At 45.9% G+C, this 18,137-nt stretch overlaps 2 protein-coding genes across 6 annotated transcripts in view; one reads left to right on the forward strand and one right to left on the reverse strand.

Annotated features, from left to right (window-relative positions):
* On the reverse strand, positions 1-13,983 carry QTRT2 (queuine tRNA-ribosyltransferase accessory subunit 2). Its single transcript, XM_009466743.2, has 8 exons — positions 13,660-13,983; positions 12,922-12,977; positions 10,913-10,989; positions 7,902-8,111; positions 6,763-6,962; positions 3,961-4,112; positions 2,328-2,442; positions 1-1,329 (listed from the first exon to the last, which is right to left on the reverse strand). Exons 1-8 carry the CDS (start codon positions 13,854-13,856, stop codon positions 1,068-1,070), a joined length of 1,269 nt encoding a protein of 422 aa, XP_009465018.2. The 5' UTR covers positions 13,857-13,983; the 3' UTR covers positions 1-1,067.
* The window catches only part of CCDC191 (coiled-coil domain containing 191), a 21,380-nt gene continuing 17,110 nt past the window's right edge, over positions 13,868-18,137 (forward strand). For 2 of the 5 annotated variants that reach the window (XR_015704661.1, XM_087757103.1), the window contains exons 1-4: positions 13,868-14,170; positions 14,571-14,609; positions 15,420-15,561; positions 17,664-17,795. Coding sequence is in view for 4 of the 5 variants with exons in the window: in XM_087757103.1 (XP_087613229.1) it covers positions 14,021-14,170; positions 14,571-14,609; positions 15,420-15,561; positions 17,664-17,795 (463 nt within the window). In the remaining variant the exon portion in view is untranslated. Of the gene's footprint in view, positions 14,171-14,570; positions 14,646-15,419; positions 15,562-17,663; positions 17,796-18,137 lie in introns of all 5 variants that reach the window. The other 3 variants (XM_087757104.1, XM_087757106.1, XM_087757105.1) reach the window with 3 other exon arrangements.

An 18,137-nucleotide genomic window follows, 5' to 3' on the forward strand; every position in this document is an offset into this window, starting at 1 on the left:
ATGAATAATAAATTTTTTTATTGTTCCTTTGTAACATAAAATGAGTAAATCCAGGATTCCAAAGTAAGACGCATTAAAAAAAAATGAATCAGAGGAATGTGACATAACTAAGTCATATTTTAAAACAAGGAGCCACAAGAATCTTTTCGGAACGCCTTTTCCTGCAATACACCGCTCCATCTCACAGCGACATTTGCGTAGCGTGCTGTTGGACCAGTGCTAGGACAGCTGGAAAGAATGGTACGTTCGTTATCATCCACATGCTAGTGCGGGAGTGAAATCTTAGTCCATACAGGTGAAAGGGTACAGAGTCAAAAAACCCCTCTAGAGCAGGACACGGATTAAACACTTTCTCTTCTTTCTGGCTCTAACGTCACAGAGTAGGACTCCTGAGGCAGGGGTTTTCAAGGCCAGGCCGACGTGGAGGGCCTCCTCCTGGCCCAGAGAACATTCTGCACCGCAGGCGGCCCCAGAGAGGAGTACACATACATACAGTCCCTTGTGCCACTGAACACAGCAGCACATCCAGTCAGTTCTTTTCAGGGACACAGATGCTGGTAGTGGCCACAAGGAACACTGTTAAACTGAGGCGGGATCTCTCATCAAGGAGCTGCATGATTGGACAACCACACCACTGGGATTTTCTAGAAAAATAATTACCTGTAATATGGATTGGGTATGGAATGAGAGTCCCAAACAGCCGCTGAGCCTCCTGTCAGCAGCTGGATTAGTTTTAAATATATGCCCTACTTCTTGTTCAATCACAAGTGCAATAATTCTGTCCTTCCACATGGAAAACCAACAGTGAGTAACTGAAAACAAAGCTATCCATACTGGTCTTGTGATCCATACCCCAAGAATGCCCCAAGCCAATTAACCAAAAGAGACGTTCGAGTAAGATCTTCCTTCCCCACCAGGAAGCAAGATCTTCAAATGTCTCCTTCAATTCCCTCCAGGAAGGAAGGCATTTTACTACTAACAGGTCCAGGTGACCCCGCTGGCAGTCCACCTTACACCGTCCCACTGGATAAGGACGTAGCCTGCAACCTCCTCTATCCACTCTGAACTCACTGGCCTGGCTTCGCATTTGCTGAGCCTTGAAGCGCCTGCCTGAAGACAAGCTTTTTCAGCTGATCCAGTTTATCGTCTCTTAAGGCACCCCGTATGGCACTGAAGAAACTGAAGTAGTGCTGGAAGTTGTGCATCATGAGCAGGACGCCGGCCAACAGCTCATTGGTCACGAGGAGGTGATGGACGTAGGCGCGAGTATGCCTCTGACAACAGTAACAGCTGCATCCTTCCAGCAAAGGACCAAAATCATCTTGGTATCTGAGGAGGAAGCAACGTTGGATAACATCAAAGGTAAGAAGACCCATTCAAGCAATAAGGAGTATTCAGTTGCTACATGGCTTTTTGCAGCGAGCTGAGCCTTGAAGCCCTGAGGGCCTGAATCCAGCTGCTCTAAGATGTGTTGACATCTAAGACCAGCACCGCTGGCACGAAGCACTTCAAATATCATGCCAGAACTCACCACAGAGCCACAAGGCCACACATCTAAGTCAGAGGATAACTTGGAGTACATCACAGCTAACAGCAGAGAGAGGCCTTATCTGTGCCTTCCCTGACAGAAAAGCGGCAGTGCAAAACACTCCTCGTTACCTATCACCCAGTCTATGAAGGAGGAAGCTATCAGAAACAAGGATTTACTGATTCCACTATTCACAAAACAGCATTCCCCTCTGCTGTGAGATGCAACATTCTCCCAAAGTGGAGAGAGGATCAAGCAAAGCAACACAGTTGTCTACTCAGACAGCCTGGCGGTAGCTGTGGAAACGAGAAGGATGGAGAGGTGGTAACACTGGCCCAAGTTTTTGCAAAGTATCCAGAAATTGCAGAATTGCTCTGCAGCTGCCCAAACTGAGTCAGAAGGTGGAAGCTCTCCATAGTTTAAATAAAATCTAGCATCGCAAGATGACCCAAGTTAGATGCGGAAGACCAAAACGATCCCCAGACAACCTTTGTGAACCTACTGTCTTTCAGCTAGAAGATAGTTATGACCACAGTATGTCTGCTGGATAAATGATCAGAAAATCCCTGGCTTCAGGTCAGGCAAAAGACAGCGCTTTCAGCCACACACTGTTGCCTGATAACAAGCTAGAACACTTGTCCAACACTCTCCATTCCATGTCCAGCAGTACTGTCTTCAACACCTTCACATTTTATGAAGCCTCCCATCCAGCCACCGACCACGTGCAATCAAGTACAGAGGACAAAAGCATCATAGTTAGCGATGCAGCTGCAGGGACCCTCCTCACAAACTCACATACCTTTTGTCCTTCAGAAATATCTCAAATGGTGTCATTTCTGGGTCAGCTTTGCAGATTTCATCCTGATCTTCAGCACCATTCTTCTCCAGGTCCTGGGCCCCATTTTGGTTTAAAGCTGTTTTAAATAAAGAGACAATAGCCTTTTATGAACAGAGAGCAAGGGCAGAGGAAGGGTAGCAACCTTACAGTAAGTATTTCTGCTACTCCCTTGCCAGATGAAAACTCCTGCCACAAATTTCCACCTCTTTCCTATAGCAACAACTGTTTTTCTTTAATTGTCATAGGTTAGTTAACACACATACAATTTTAGATGATTAAAACAGCATGAGACAAGTGAAAACTAATCTACTAAACCTAATGAAGAGTTAGAGCTGAAACAACAGTGTAACTTTTTGCTGCTCTACTGAGCTGAATTCTTAATAAAATGTCAAAAATATTTCCAGTCTGAACTGCATGCTGAACAGAATGCAATCACCTGAACAAATTGATTTTATTGAGATTTTGTTAGAGTAGACAGGCAACTCATCTGCATTCAATCATTCTACTTTCCATGCTGCCATCAGGCTCAGAGATTTAGATGCCTTTTTTTAAAAAAAAAACAAAACCAAACCAATTGGAATTAAAAGAGGCTGGTAGCACTAATGCAGAAGATGTAGATTCCACACCTGCCTTTTCAGCAGTCTATCTTAAAAATGAAAAATCACCCCATCATTTTGTAGGTTTGCATTTTTAGGTTTGTTCTTAAGCAGGAGATGTATCTGGAAACATCAATATTACTGTTTGCACAATCCATGTCTACTGAGTGTTAAACAGACACAGAGATTGTCCTTACCCAGGATCTTATGATTTAAGAATAAGGTGAGACAAGGTAAAGAACAACACAGAGAAGGGTTAAAAAAATAGCAGCAAGCACAAAGAAACAAGATGTTCTGTTCTATTCAGCTGGTTTTGAATTACCCAGGCATGAAAAGCTGCTATGTTCTACCCAGAAGGAAAAATGTAAAGTGTTTTTCTGTATTAAAAACATTTAATAGGCCAAAACAGAACGGCTGCTTGAAACACATTTGATAGATGCTTTAATGAGTGATACACATGCTCCCATCTCACAGCTTAACGAGGCAATGAGTTATGAACATCTCCTTTTTGTTTTGATATGAACCGATGAATGCAAGGGCAGAGAAGAAACCTGCCCAAAGAAACTGGATCTTTTGTCAGCTAGAAAGAAGCAGGGACTTCAAAAATATATTATTAAAACAGACATATATTCAGTTAATTTAGAGATCAAGTATCTTAGATCTCCACTTAATAGGTCCAGCCTTCACTGCTAACAGTAACAGAAAATTTGCCAGTGGTGTCGAAGAAAACCTCCTCTATTCAGTAAACATTTAAGAAATACTTGAGCATACTTTGGCTCATCAGTCAGATCCTAGGTTGAGGCCTCAAGTTTGCCTCAACAGGTTTCACACCAAAATACCCCACCTTCAAAAGCATCACTTGACAGTGTTTTTCCAGTGGTTACCACACTTACTTCAGGAACGAAAAACTCAAATATAGATTTGTCCAAAGCATGACTTATGCTTGCCACAATACTGACTGATACAGTAAAAATTATAATGGCCATCAAGAAGCCTACCTGCTGCTTCAGGATCTGGATAGCAGTCATAACTGAAAACCAACGCACAGCCTCGCTCTGTCACTTGGAAGGGAAAGAAGCTCTCAAAAATGTCCACTCCCCTTTCAATGCACTCAAGCACCTCATCTGGTTTGCCGACACCATGAATGATTCTGTAAGAGATGCATAAGATGACAAATCTAGAATATTCTGAGTAGAAGCAAGCAGGTATTTGACGGAAAAGACACTTGGGCAGCACGTGTAGCTTATCCCTGCAACTGCTAACCAGCAGGCAAGTGGGTACAACAGTCATCACTCAGAATCCTGTGTGCTTCCATTTCCCCACCTCCAACCCGCCCAGGGCACGGCAAGCTTTTCTTTATCTGCCATTTGGAAGACAGCAATAATCCCCCATTTACTGCAGAAAAAACCTCATTCTGTTCAGGCTGTTTGAAGTCATTTGGTTTCTTTCACACACATAAATACATTCAGATTCAAAATTCACCTAACATCTATGTGATAGAACAGTTGTTTTCCTTAGTTGTGTTTGTGCCCCAGGGAACTACCCGCTTCCAGACACATGGACCCCTTTGCTCAGTAACTGTTTAGGAGACAGTCTAAAAAGATTTGATCGAGAGCAGCAGAGTCAGCAGTAGATGGCTGGTCAAAGATACAAGTCCTTCAGGTGACAGACACATCATACAGCACTTGGAGAACTGCCTGGAGGAAAATGCACTAATGAGGAATTTCACTGGAAAGAGAAAAGTTCCTTGCTTTATTCTTCCCTCCTCTTTACACTCTACCTGCTCAAATGATTCACCCAAAAACCTGGGCTGTAACATCTCCTGGGACATGGCATTAAGAGCCAGGCAGAGCCCAGCTGGATTGCCATCAACAGAGATGCTGCTGTTAGCCAAATTTAGCTGGCAGCTTCCCTAAGGGTGGGTGAAGCAGAAGAGAATAGAGCGGTGCCTGCTCTCCTGCAGGTGCAGGGCTGGGCTGACAGCAGTCAAAGCTAATGTAGGGCAATGATCTAAACAGATAATTAGGAAAATACACAGGGGCTGATAAATGAAGTCACAAGGTGCCATTTTTAGTTGCTTTTCTAAGTACTCCAATTAAATTGATGAGCACAGAATAAGGATGGGAGAAGTTTACAGCATGACTGTCTTATGTTTCAGGCTCTCACAGCAGGGAGAAAATGATGCTCAATAGTTAAAACAGTAGCTCTGCTCAAAACCCTTTCTAAAACTTATCTTTGCACAGGTAAAGACAAACGTTTGTTCTTGCAAGGGTTCTGATGCTATTGAAAAGGAAAATAAGTTTTACCAAGCGACTTCAGCACCTTTAGGTACATGAAAGGACCCTAAAGAGTACATTCAAAAGATCGTTTCACCATCACACAAGAAGCGGTCACTTCTTGGGTGAAGCACAGAAAGTGTTTGTCTTCTAGGGACTTTCACATTGGGGTAGAACACAGCTGCAGAACAACTCCTCCAGCCGGAATGGCAAGGGTGATTCAGGAAAGCAGGACTGTCTGAAATTCACTTGAGGAACTTACAAGATCCCCTAGGGCTAACCAGCTTTCTTCCTACGAAGAGGGCAGAAACACTTGTCTTAACCAGACAAGCAAACTATTTGATAGATGAGGCAGATGCACTGGTAGCCACTAAGGTTAGCTGAGCAGATTGGACTTTAATGCTCCCAGGGGATCTTTTTAAGTAGCTCAACCAGACAGGATGGCAACAACACAGCAAGCCTTCTAATTGTCAGGAAAATTCAAACCCCAGGCACCGCTAAGCACGAACAAGCTGCAACACCAGACATATGCTTTCGCATTTAATGTCCTTTTGAACACCATTAGGTCAGAGCAATGCTCAGCTAGCAGAGGGCAGCACAGCTACAGAAAGACAACAGGGTCTGAGTCACTCTCTTCAGGAACCGATGAAAAAAGCACCCATACTACTTCTGTTGCAGCTGGTCTTGTAAGAGCAACCCATGCAAAAGCCAGCAAGCTCAACCCAATGCTTTCAAAGAAACCCCTCCACTTCTGAACCACTAGCAAATATTAGCACACATTTTACGGAAGTCTTTAGTTACTGTTAGTCATTTATAAGAGTCAAGAATGCTGCCACTCCTGTCCAGTCTCTGGCATGGATCTGATGGGCATAACTAACAACTCAGAATACACAACGATCCCCACACTATGCCAGTCCACGCAGAGAATACAACTGTTTTGGGCCAGGCTGCACCACCTCCGGTAGTCCACAGGCTCAGTGCCTCCGGTACCAGGTCAGAGCTGGCTGCTGTAAGACTGTGTAAGCACTGGCTGGTTCTGTCAGCGCCCTTCTCTGCTCTCCTCCAGTTCAGACCAGAGAAAACTGGAAACATGACAGCTTTTCTAAGAAGAGGTCCCTGTAAAATAGGTTCCTGTAAAATAGGTTGATAATAATGTTGTTGTTCAAGCTGAACTGCAAGTAAACCATGGCCTCAGGGGCCAAACACAAGCAGCCCAGACATATCCTACCTATAATTCTTCCTAAAAAAAAGTAAAGACAACTTGAACTAAAATCTTGATTGTTCTCCAAATGTGGGGAATACTCAAACCCACAGCGTGAGCACAGCCTGGTGCCAGCTGCAGCTAAAAACTGAAACACAGGTTGAAGATTGCAGCCTGACAGTGGCAGAATTTACGCAGCCTGGCATACACACAGAGCTGTGCAATACAGTGATTATTTCCTACAGTGATATTGCACAGCAGCCTGTAGACGCTCCTCATAATAGCACAGATGGACTTCTTGGGATGTTGCCCACACAACTTACCTTGGTTTATCCTCTGGCAGCTCTGCTGTGACAGAAGCTATCAGTTTCAACTTGGTCTCCTTGGCCATGGCACATCCCTGGAAGCCATCTAGCAGAAAGCCACCCACAGGTCGCTTGGCAGTCTCCCTGGCTGATCTGAGCCTCTCTTCCAAGATATCTCCACCTTCAATTGCCCCAAACATTACAGTTCCTTGTAGTTCCTGGCCCAGAAGAAAGCTGCAAGTGTTAGAGCGTGCTCTGCCAAAGACACGCAAGACATCTCACAGCCCGGATTCCAGATGCCTGCTACTTAAGCCCTGCATTCCCAGGAACTTGCCAGAGCCACAGTGTTTCATCCCACGTAGGACTATTCCCCACACAACACTGTGAAGTCCAAGTGTAAGGTAGAAACGGGATTAGGAGAGACAAGATTCTGCTCCTCACCTTAACACTAACTCACTGAGAATTTTGGTGCCATTCTTCCCACCTCCCTATAGAAGGCAATAACCACAGATCATCTTTGTACACGGCTTTTTATAGATGGCCCCTCAGCACCACATGTGTCAGTGCAGAATAGAAAGCAAGGTGCCATTATCCTGGCTGTCAGCCACCAGATCTCACAATAAATTGTCTTACGGGGGTACCAATATCAGCTACTGTCACCCATTTTCCTTTGTAGCACAGACTCAGATAGTACGTCACCTTTCACCAAAAGGGAGGGAAGTTTCAAAGCGGCTGGAAGAAATAAAAGAATAGCACTGGCAAATTCTAGCAAGTCCTCCCTCACTTGGAACTGAGGGGACTTCAGAGCAAAAAGATGGGTTTTCTCAATCTGAACGAGAAGATCCTACTTTGCCCACATATATAGCATGAAGGTAAGTGAAAGCAATGCACGACAGTCCAAAAGTGGAAAAAAAATTGAAACTCCTCAACTAGTAGAGACGGGTATCCTGGTGCAGGAGGCAAGTTATTAAAAAAAGAGAGTGGCAGAAGGAAAACCCACCGTGCTACTGATTATACCTTATCCAGGACTGTCACCTGGGCGTTCTCTGATACACGACACTATTTCCTACTAAATCACATCCTGGGACTGGCCCAGGATGCAGCACAGACCAAAAAGCAGCTGTGGTGGTATTGCCCCAATATTTTGGGGACCTTACCGGTGATTTTTCTAGCAGCTGAAGGCATACATCCAGGAAGGAAAGTGACCTATCCACAGACTTCTTGGCCCTTTTTCTACCAGCTTCCCCAGAAATGGTGTCTCCATCAGAGATGCACTGGAACCAGTCTGGCTGGATGGCCCGCTGTATGTCCATGAACTTGGAAGCTGTCATTTCCATGCGTCCCGAGTTTCCCCACAGGGACACTGTCTGTCAAGGAAGAACAGGGATGAATATTAGTTGCAAAGGTTAACAGATCTTAAGGGTCAAAGAAGAGAAGGAATTGGTCTGGTGAAATACCAGACACTGGAACATAGGTAAGTTCTCCAGGAGCATGGCTCAGTTCATCATCTGCACTTGGCACAATGAGTGAAAGGAGATAAATGACTGAACTGGGATTTCTGGGATACTCTTTGGTGAAACCATCACACTCAACACAGAGACTTCTCCACATGTTTGGAAGTCTCTGGACTCTCTTGGAGCACCTGGCCTATCATCACACAAATTAGTGGCAGAATTGGGGAAAAAAAAATTAAAAAGAAGAAAATATTTATTTCCCATCAGACTTATGTTGTCATCTCAGGAAAAGCAGCAAAGGCTGCAATGGGATATACAGCTCACTACTTTTCTGTACACAATGCAAAACCAAGAAAGCATTTCCTCTTCCAAGCAGTGAATTCATACCACCCACGCAAATATACGTGTCTATATAAACCACACAGACACACTGTGAAGAATACAAAAGGTTGTTAGGCAATTTAATCCTAGAATCCAATGCTATTTTAGGTCCCAAGTCCAGCCACTTAAGAAGGGATTGAAATACCAAGTGCAAAAGTAATACACAGCTTTCAAACCTAGCCAACGTAAGAAATGGCGGGGACTCATGAAGATTTCACACGCAGTCTTCTCAGCCTCTTCACACACTTTCCATTCTGTGTGCGCACATGGGCTCCCATCTTCCATCGTTACTCCGTGCTACCCTCAAGAGATTTTAAAGCAAGACAAAAGCACCTGCACAGAGAGGTTATGTTACCCGAACACCTCTGGGCTAGCAGATGTCACAGTTCAATGCGCTAAACCTTCAGATTCACCAAATGTTAGCGCAGCCACCACAACTATGCAGGCCAGCAAGCTTCATCCTATTCTGCAGAATCCGTAATTAACCTGTGAGTGCAGCTTGGCAGTTGCTTTTGTTGTATTATTGTTAGACTTCTGACACTGCTGCTCCAAAATTTTAAAGGGGTATTCAAGTAGGTTAAATATTGGGCTCGAGCCCTTCAGAAGTTAGTTCTTTTCATCTGCAGCTCCATTAGTGCTTTTTTAAATGAGGAATAGTTTTCAGCTATCAGAAACAGCTTATAGCTTGAAGTGTTGTGGGGACTTCTGGGGGCTTGAGGGTTTAAACACATTCTCCTAGCCTATGCCAGACAGACAGATTAAGCAGTGCAGTTCTCATGAATACTAATTCATAAATTGAATTTGAGCAGCTGATGCAAAAAATATGAGTGAAACTTTTTTTTTGTCTGGTCTCTACAAAAAACAAAAGGATGATTGCGCAAATAGACTACATATCTGTTGTCCGTCCGTCCATCCATCCCTCCTGACTGCTTTAGCCTCATCAGCCAATTTCACTAAATTTGAGTAACAAAGAAACAGACAGAAGTCTCCAGAGTAATAACATTGTTGTAAATTTCCCATTAAAAAAAAAAAAAGGCAACTCCAAAGGAGGGAGATCCCAAATGAATACCTGCAGAATAACTGCAGAATGCAGCAGTTATTCTGTTATTATGATGATGATGATGATGATGTTGTTCTGCAGCAGCACGTTGGCCAGTTAGGACCTGCTGCCTCTTACGCGAGAGCATCAAGGAACAGCTGGTGAAGGCACGTGGAGGAAAGTCAGAACTGTTTGAGCCAAAGAGCAGAGAGCATAATCAAGTCTAGTTACCTTCATTCTGCTCTCCAGAGGAAAAAAAAGCTGTTTTAATAAATAAAATAGCCATGCAGCTTAGAGAACGGCATGTTACCCCACAATTATTTAAATCCAGCCCGTGCCACACTTTCTGTCCCAGAATCCAGAGCTTTCTGTCTCATTGCTTTCACGAAGCTTTCGTAAGTATTTGTCAGCACAGATCCAGCTGCAGAAGGCCTGGCGACAAAAAAATCTTCACCAGCTTAATTAAAAAAAAAAATTAAAAGTGGAATCCAAGCTGCCACACCGAGGCTTAGATCATTGCTATCACCTCATAACTGCACAACGGGTGAGACAAGCTTCAGGTAATTCCTCCCCTGCAAAGAGACAGGACTCGGCCTGTTCCCAGCAGCAAAGAACACAGACCAATAGCTGGATGGCAGCAGTTATCCTCTGTCATTCAGTGACCTTTCCCTAAGTGTGACCGTACCCAAAGAGGCCTTGGGGCGACCACATCTGAGCAGGTGCCAGGAGCGGCCCCTCCAGGCCAAAGCTGTGGCTGGCAGCAGATAGCGCGTGGATTGCACGGAGAACGTGCGTGCCTGTGGGATGGAACGGGAAAGCATCCGCAACACTAAGCACTCCTGGATTGCTGAGCCACTCTCCTGCAGAAATACTAAGTTCTTCCCCTTTGTGGGCCTGTAGCAGACTGTAAATACACGCATAGGTGTTCAGGTTTATTGCTTATCAGTGGCATCACCGTAAGCTTGTACAGCATATAAGCTAAACCACACGTGTTTTCTTTTACTACCACATTAACCACAACAGCGTTGGAGTCCAGAGCTGCTCATTCTATCTGAATTTCCACTTAACTGTTCAGCGAACACACTGTCAAGTAAGAAAGCATCCAGCTTTATTTAGCTGGAGGTATGACCATGTAAATGACATTCCTCTGTGCAAAGATTTATTTTTCTATAAAGCATAAAAAAAAAAATCTTGTGGCTGTATAATAAGCACACCCACACAGATGAGAGGAGGACTGGCAGCTTTCTTTTGGGAGCTTTAAGTGGACCCTTTCAAGTCTTTACAGTTACTGTACCTTGTTAGTGTTGTAGCCAGATGGACGGGGAGCGACCGGGTCATGAAGGGAGCAGTACAGCACAGCATCTGGCATACCTGGGAACAGAGCGGCAGGCACAGAGTAGAGTTTCATGAACCAAAACAAAGCCAATGCAAAGATGTGGTTTGTAAATTTGCAAAAGGGAACAGAGTATTCTCCCCCACACAAGTACACCCATTCTGACAGAGAAAATATCGTTTATTTGATCTCTCAGCGCCAAAGGCGGCAGACTTTTTCCCCAGCTTTACTAGCTGCAGAGAGGAGAGTGCAGCATCAGGACAAACCATCAAATAATACCCTTTGGTTCTGCAGCCTACATAGCTCCTTTGAGATTTATTTATGTTTCTTCTTGATTAATTCTCCTGCTACTAAAATTTGCCAGACCCAACAGCTGACTCACTTGACCACTCAGCTGATACACTTGACACAACCTAAACTGAGCAACAACCTCAAGCCTAAAACTCTTAAGGAAGGACAACGTATAGTGAGAAAACAGATCAGCTACACAAATGAGAAACTCACCATCACTGCCAGATTGGAGGTTTCGTATGTCAGAAAGCTAGACAGTATGCCTCAGTGACATACAGGTTTCTCTTCACAGATAGTCTCTGAAATTGGTGAAGCCTCCAAGAAGTTTCAGATAAAGAGATTTTCTTTTTTTTTTCTTGAAGGAATAAGTTGTCCCCAAGCAGTGGAAGTTTACTGAAAATTAGGGGCAAACTTCCTTTGGAAATCCAAGCCATAACTGCTTAGGTACCGAAATGCATGTCCAAAATTTTGATGTGTTTTTTAAAAAAAAAAAAAAACAAAAACAAACCAAAAACATACAGATATACATACGAGCTACAATACAGACATTCACATAAGATGCTAACCCTGCATTCACTGTGCATTCAGGGTCCTTCGCCACCTGAGCCTGACAACAGTGATCCTGGCTGCATAACACATGCAGTCAGGCCTTTACTGATCTGTTAGGACAACCAGAAATAAAACCCAGGATAGTCACAAACACAGGAACTGCTGCTTTACTCATTCTTGTCACCAAGATGTTAAGGTAAAGGTTTCATTCAGGAACTGCTCCAGGAATGGCGTACAGCGACTGATAAGATCACAAAGGCTTGGTGCAGTAGCTGAGGGCTACGGCAACATTGCCTGCTTTGCATTTTACTATCCTTAAGTAAAATTGAGTTTATTCCTAAAACTGACTCTTTAACATGGAAATATGGAAGGAGAATACAGGGAGCAAGTCAGTCTGACTACTAAACTGACAGGAACAAAGAACACAGAAAAAATGAGCTTCTCCACCTGCTTCTTTAGCTCCTCAAAGCTCCCACAAATCCAACGTGGGTCCTTCCCCTAACATATTCTCAGAACAGGAATAGCTTGGAGGCAGAAGTGTCCACCACATGAGACTGACTTGTTGCGGGGTGCTTTGCCTGTTTATTCCTCATACTGAATGAAGATTTCCTGTTGGAAATCTTTAGAGGAAACCAACTATTTTATGAGAATCAAAAAAGCCAGCTTGAGCAGATAGATACTCTCAGGAAATATATTTGAACAGCTGTACGGGGAAGGCAATTTTCATGAGAATTTCTAATTCTCCTCGTCAAAAGAAGTCAGAAATTGCATCTGGCAAGATTCATTTGCAGCAGTGACTGGGGGCTACAGTAACACCTCTCAGTTTTAGTCGCAACTTCTGGGCTAAGCCCATCCCAGTCAGTGCTGAAGCCCCCAAGGAGAAGGCTGGGTGCGGAAAAAGAGAAATAAAGCAATACTACGTATTTTTATAGCCTGTTTGAAGGACTTCTGGCCATACTAGTGACAACATACTATTTCAAGTCTTCCTTAGTGCTGCTTTGAGTGAGAAAATGCGTAAACGTGGAAAGCCTACGCCTACATCTTTCTGCCTGCTGTACTGCCTAAAAATGCACCAGTGGGATCCACCTGCAATATCTCTCCAGACATACAAGCAAACACACACACTTTACCTATAAATTTTGCAGCTCCTTCTTTATATTCTTCCAGGACATCATGAAGTTCTGCCCTGCATCCAGATACAGAAACACGTTAACGAAGCAAACAACTGTCAAGAAAGATCAGTGGTTTCATAACTAAGGCTTCTGTTTCCATACTCATGCATTGTCTAAATTCAGACTGGTTTTAGGGACTTACAGTTGCCATCCAGCTACCAGGCTGCAAAGCAGGGGACAGACGGAACTAAACGCCAGAGACACAGAGCTCAAGAATCACAGCTTACAAACCGGGGCGCTCATCATTCTGTGGCAAAAAGGCAGAGCTTTTACCCGCACCGACCAGCGACCACTGACTTGCTGGAGAGCGTGAAGTCGCACTGGGGCTTTCTGGGTAGCGTTGCGAAGGCGCATCGCTCAACAACTACACGAGCCGGGGAGGGGAGAGCTTCTAACGAGCTTTATGATGTTAATCTTTCCTTTCAGCTGCCACTTACCTAACCAGTTTTGAGCTTTGGCTGCTTCTAAAGCTGGTTATTCTGCTGGGAAGGTGACTGCGAAGAGGGTTTGGCCAAAACACGCTCAAAAATGAGGCAGCCCTCTGGGTCCCTTACCTTTACCTGCTTCCTACTAAGCCACTGCACCTCCCTTCGACGGGAAAGCAGCAAAGGGGCAACCGAGTTCGGCATTTTGCCTGGCACCCGGGGAAGGGAGAACCCCGCAGGCCGCCCCCCCGCCCCCGGCCGCGGTACTCACAGGGCGGGCAGGGAGAGCTGGGCCACGGCGGGGACGCCGCCGACGGCCTGCAGGGTGTCGTGGGTGAGGTGGGGCGCCGAGCCGGTCCGCGTGTAGAGCAGGCAGCCCGGCAGCGGCAGGGCGGCGGCCCCGCTCCGGCCCAGGCCCGTCAGCGTCCCCAGCCGCCCGCCGCCTGCTCCCCACAGCTTCACCTTCATCGTCGGCGCCGCCGCGCCGTTACCGGCGTAGGCTGAGGGGGGACGCGGGCCCCGCCGCTTCCCGTCCCCGCCCCAATCCCCGCACGCGGCATCATCAGCGTGCGCCGGCGGGCGAGACACCGCCCTTCCGCCGGCCGCCGCCCAGGAGGGGGAGCGGCGTTGCCATGGCGAAGCCGCTCCCGGCACGGTGCGCTGGGGGCTCCGCCGAGAGGGGCGGGCGGCCCGCGGGGGTGCCCGGCGTGGCCGCGGCCTTCCCGGGGCGGAGGCCGCACCTCTACCGCTGGCGGCGCCCGACCGCCGCGGCCAGACCGAAGGTAACGGGGCCCGCCGGGCGGCAGCGCCGAGAGCGCTAGGGGGCGCCCTGGCCGGAGTGCTGTCCAATCAGGGGGCGTCCTGGGAAGGGCGCTGTCCAATCAGGGGGCGCCCTTGCGGGTGAGGGGCCGCGCGCGGCCGCCAGGCCCCCAGCGGTTGAAATGGCGGCGGGCAGGGGGGTGCGTGGGGCGGCCCGGCGGGTCCCGGCTGCTCTGAAGGGCAGGGTTAGGCCCAGAAGAAGTTTCCCAGGTCTGGGGGAGAGCTGCAGCCACGGCCCTCTGATTTGGCAGTCCGTGCTGCGCTCGAGTGAATGGCGCTGAACGTGGCAGGCTGAAACTCTGGTTCCAAAAAAGAGACAGGGGGTTGAAACACTATTACTTAGTTTTTTTATCTTATTTCCAGACAAAGTTTGACTCGGATAACTTGGAACGCTGGATCAAGGTGAAGTCATTGCACAGTAACTCACTCCAGAGTAAGGTACTCTGTTGTTGTGCATAAAACTCACAAGTCCCACACAAAGCTTGCTGTTGAGCAGTGCTGCAGGTTGTACGTACGGGCAAGTAATAGAAGGGATTTACCCCAGAGCACCTTCTCCTGCATCTACAACCACCCGAGATCAAGGAAAATGAGTTGTAGGTTGAAGCTCCCTTTGTATTACTTCCTTGGTTTTTCCCGTGCTCCCACCCTCCGCCTGCTTCTTGCGGCAGGCAGGAGCGGGCACGGAGCCTCCCAGGCCCCTCTGCAAAGGGAAGAAGCCCCGCAGAGACGCGGGCTGCCTGGGGTACACATGAAAACACAGCGACGCATGAGGACCGTTTACACCTCAGAGAGATGAATGTGGGAGAGAAAATCACTCAGACTATTTACACAGTGGCCAGCCTGGTTATGGCAAAACGCTGATACCAACTTTCATAGTTGGTGGTTGCTGGGGACTAATGCGGCAAGTCTCCATCCAGCCCCCAGGGGCCGGCTGTTTGCATTCTCCCAACGTGTTCTCCACTCACTGTGATTAGCACTAATTGCCAAATGAATGCTTATTACTTAATCATTTCTAAGTCCAATTTCTCCAGTCAATCAAGAGCAGTTGGAGAAACGTGTTTCAAAAGAAATCTGTTTCTTACAACAGCCATACTGTCTTGTGTTCCATTCCCGCTGATGTTTGCTCTCTCTGGAGGAGAAACCTGGATATACGAAGTTTAAAAATTAATATCCAGCAATCCTTAGCAATGTTTTCCTTTCTTTAACTTAAAGAGAGTGGAGCAAGCCTCTGAGTATGCTGTCTCTGAAGCTTTTTCTCTTCAAAAGCCAAGGTATCCACAGGGGCCTTGTGGTCCTGTGACAAGTTTGGAAACCGTGGAACAGCTGCAAGATCATGATGAGGCCCGTGAGGAAGGTGAGCTGAGATACAGCTTCTCACAAGCTGCCTAAAATGAAGTGTTCTTGATTCTGGTTCTGGGCTGAACAGGCTCTTGCAAAGCTTGAGACCATGAGAAACAGTTCATAGCAAGACGTCTTTCGTCTAATGGAGAAAGCATAAGAAGACTCAGTTGCTGGAGTTCAAGGTAGATCTTAATTAGCATACTTAAGAGAAGGATAAGCTCTCTGCTGGAGATTTCAGGTCAAGATGAGGATGAACGCCTTGAAGACACACTGTATGGTCAAATACAAGTTTGTTACTGGACTTTGAAAACAAAACCGTGGTACATTTAAAAAAAAAAAAAAGGGAAGGGAAATTATCTCCCATCAGTGCTAGAAGTACATCTGCAGTGTAAAAAGCTGATAGGAGACAAGATTTTAAAAACCTGAGTTAACTATTCTTTTAAGACTCAGAAGTGAGCCTTACAGAACGGAACGAAGACACGTCTCAAGAGCATCCACCTCAGTACAGGAAGCCAGCTTTTTCACTTGTAATCATCTGGGGTTCATCTAATAGCACAGAATACGCCTCTCTGCTTACGGTGCACTGTCTGAACGCATTGTACAGCGCAGTGGCTCAAAAGGAGCTGGCTTTGCAATTGGTGGAAAAGTTGCTTGCTTTGCTCATGTTTCTGTATTATTTTTGTTTGCCCTTCTCTGCTAGGGTTTTCCTTTTTATAGCTACCAATCCCTCAGGATTGGTCCAAGCTCAGCGGAAAGCCTTTTACCTGGAATCCATTATTAGAATACTTAATGGTATTAACTACACGTAGTCCACTTTGAAAAGAAAGGTATTGATAAGAGAAGTGCAAGGACTCTTTTACTCCGGTTATGAGGAGCTCACATTTCCCAGTCAAAAAAAGTAACCCTTCCCCAAGCGATAAGCTGTTTTTCTCTCTTCTTTCTGTTATCAGATGTATTTCCTTGGTCCTGAGCTGGCCTGAGAGATTATAAAAGAGAACAGAAGTGATTTGAAGGACAATAAACATTAGATTTATGTTTTCTTCAAAAAACCCACCCCTTTTTAAGGAAGTTTTAAAAAGGCTTTATTGCCTTAGAAATACCAGGACTCGATGGGAGCACCAATTTTGTGTTAGAACTAGAGATTTGGAGCAGCTGCTTGCTCCTGTCGGCTGTGTGCCGTTACAGGGGATGACTTGCACTGCAGTGGCTGCTGAAGTCCCTGCTCTTAGCCCATCCTCACCGCACGGGTGGCTCAGGATGGCTCAGCTTCTCGTGGGGCTGCTCCTGATGCCTTGCAGTTTCCAGCCCTGCCTTCTGATTCAGCTTGGCCACCCAGGCAGCGAGGCCAGGTGGAGGCAGCAGCCACGTTAGCCGTCCTTGCTTTTGAGTAGGAACTCTGAAAAAGGGATTTTTGCGTTTTTCCACAGAAAAGTGGAGATGCAAATAAAGTCCACAGAAGAACTTTATGCCTCATTGTTCATTAAGCATTTGAGCTCACTGCATCATGGATGCATTCCTGTAGTTGCGCTCTTAATCCTGAGTACAAGTAGTCCCTGGTGAAGCTTGCCACCTGACAGATTTGTAATCTAGACTCACCAGTTGTTCTTGGAGCTGTGGTACTTGCAAAGGTTAACCTGTACACATGAAGCAAACATTTGTCGAAACAGTGGTTCTCTTTGTATTTAACATATGACAGCCTTGGCTGTTGACACGTGGAAAATATCTAAGTGTCTGCAAGGGCAGTGGTAAAACGTATGAAAGCTATCTGAGTTATGAATTACCTCATGTGAATTCCATCTCCTTGATCTATAATAATCACACAAGTGATCTAAATGTTCACAGAATCTTGTAGGAAAAATGGGGCAGAGAAGAATTCATTTGTGACATATGTGACAGGGAAAACGTTTGCCACCTTCCCTTCCTATTCTTTTATAGATCAAGAAGAGAACTATTAATTAGCCTTATTCCATTTTCTGTTGCAGATCAGCTTTCAGTCATTTTAGACAGCCTTCCCAGCATGTGATATAACTATCCCAGAGACAGAGTCTTGCTAGTTTACACTTACCCATATATTTTTTAAGCAAGTGAAGTCATTAGTCTCTTTCCTCATGATAGCCCGAGAGCTACTCAGTAACTGGATGAAGTCCAAACTGCAACGGGAGCTGATGAGCGATGGAGAAGAGGAAGTTGACTCTGTTCTCCTGGAAAAGCCGCCTGCAGCCCCTCTGAAGTACGAGCGGTTTGATGGTGAGAGCACAACAAAGCAGTTCCTGCCTTTCTTTCTGAGGATGTGCTGGGGAAGGGAGCCAGGCCACATGGCTTGTCAACCTGAGAGGTAAAAGTTGCTTTAAGGCCAGGATAGCAGGCTCAGTAGAAACAAGATTAGAGGTGATGATTTTTCTCCCCCAGCTCTTACTGCAGCTTGCTGTAAGGCTGCACGAATGCACCTCATAAACATTCGATGTCTACCTTTGTAAAAGAAAAAAGTTATTTCTTTTGTGTATGGGTATTTGTGAAGCCTGTCAAATTTATACAGTCATTCGAGGTGCTCAGAGGCAAGGCAGTAAAAAATGGATGAAATGTTACTGC

This window comes from Nipponia nippon, unplaced genomic scaffold (genome assembly GCF_047370975.1).
Source record: "Nipponia nippon isolate SJK-2023a ecotype South Korea unplaced genomic scaffold, ASM4737097v1 scaffold_2, whole genome shotgun sequence".
Taxonomy (NCBI): Eukaryota; Metazoa; Chordata; class Aves; order Pelecaniformes; family Threskiornithidae; genus Nipponia; species Nipponia nippon.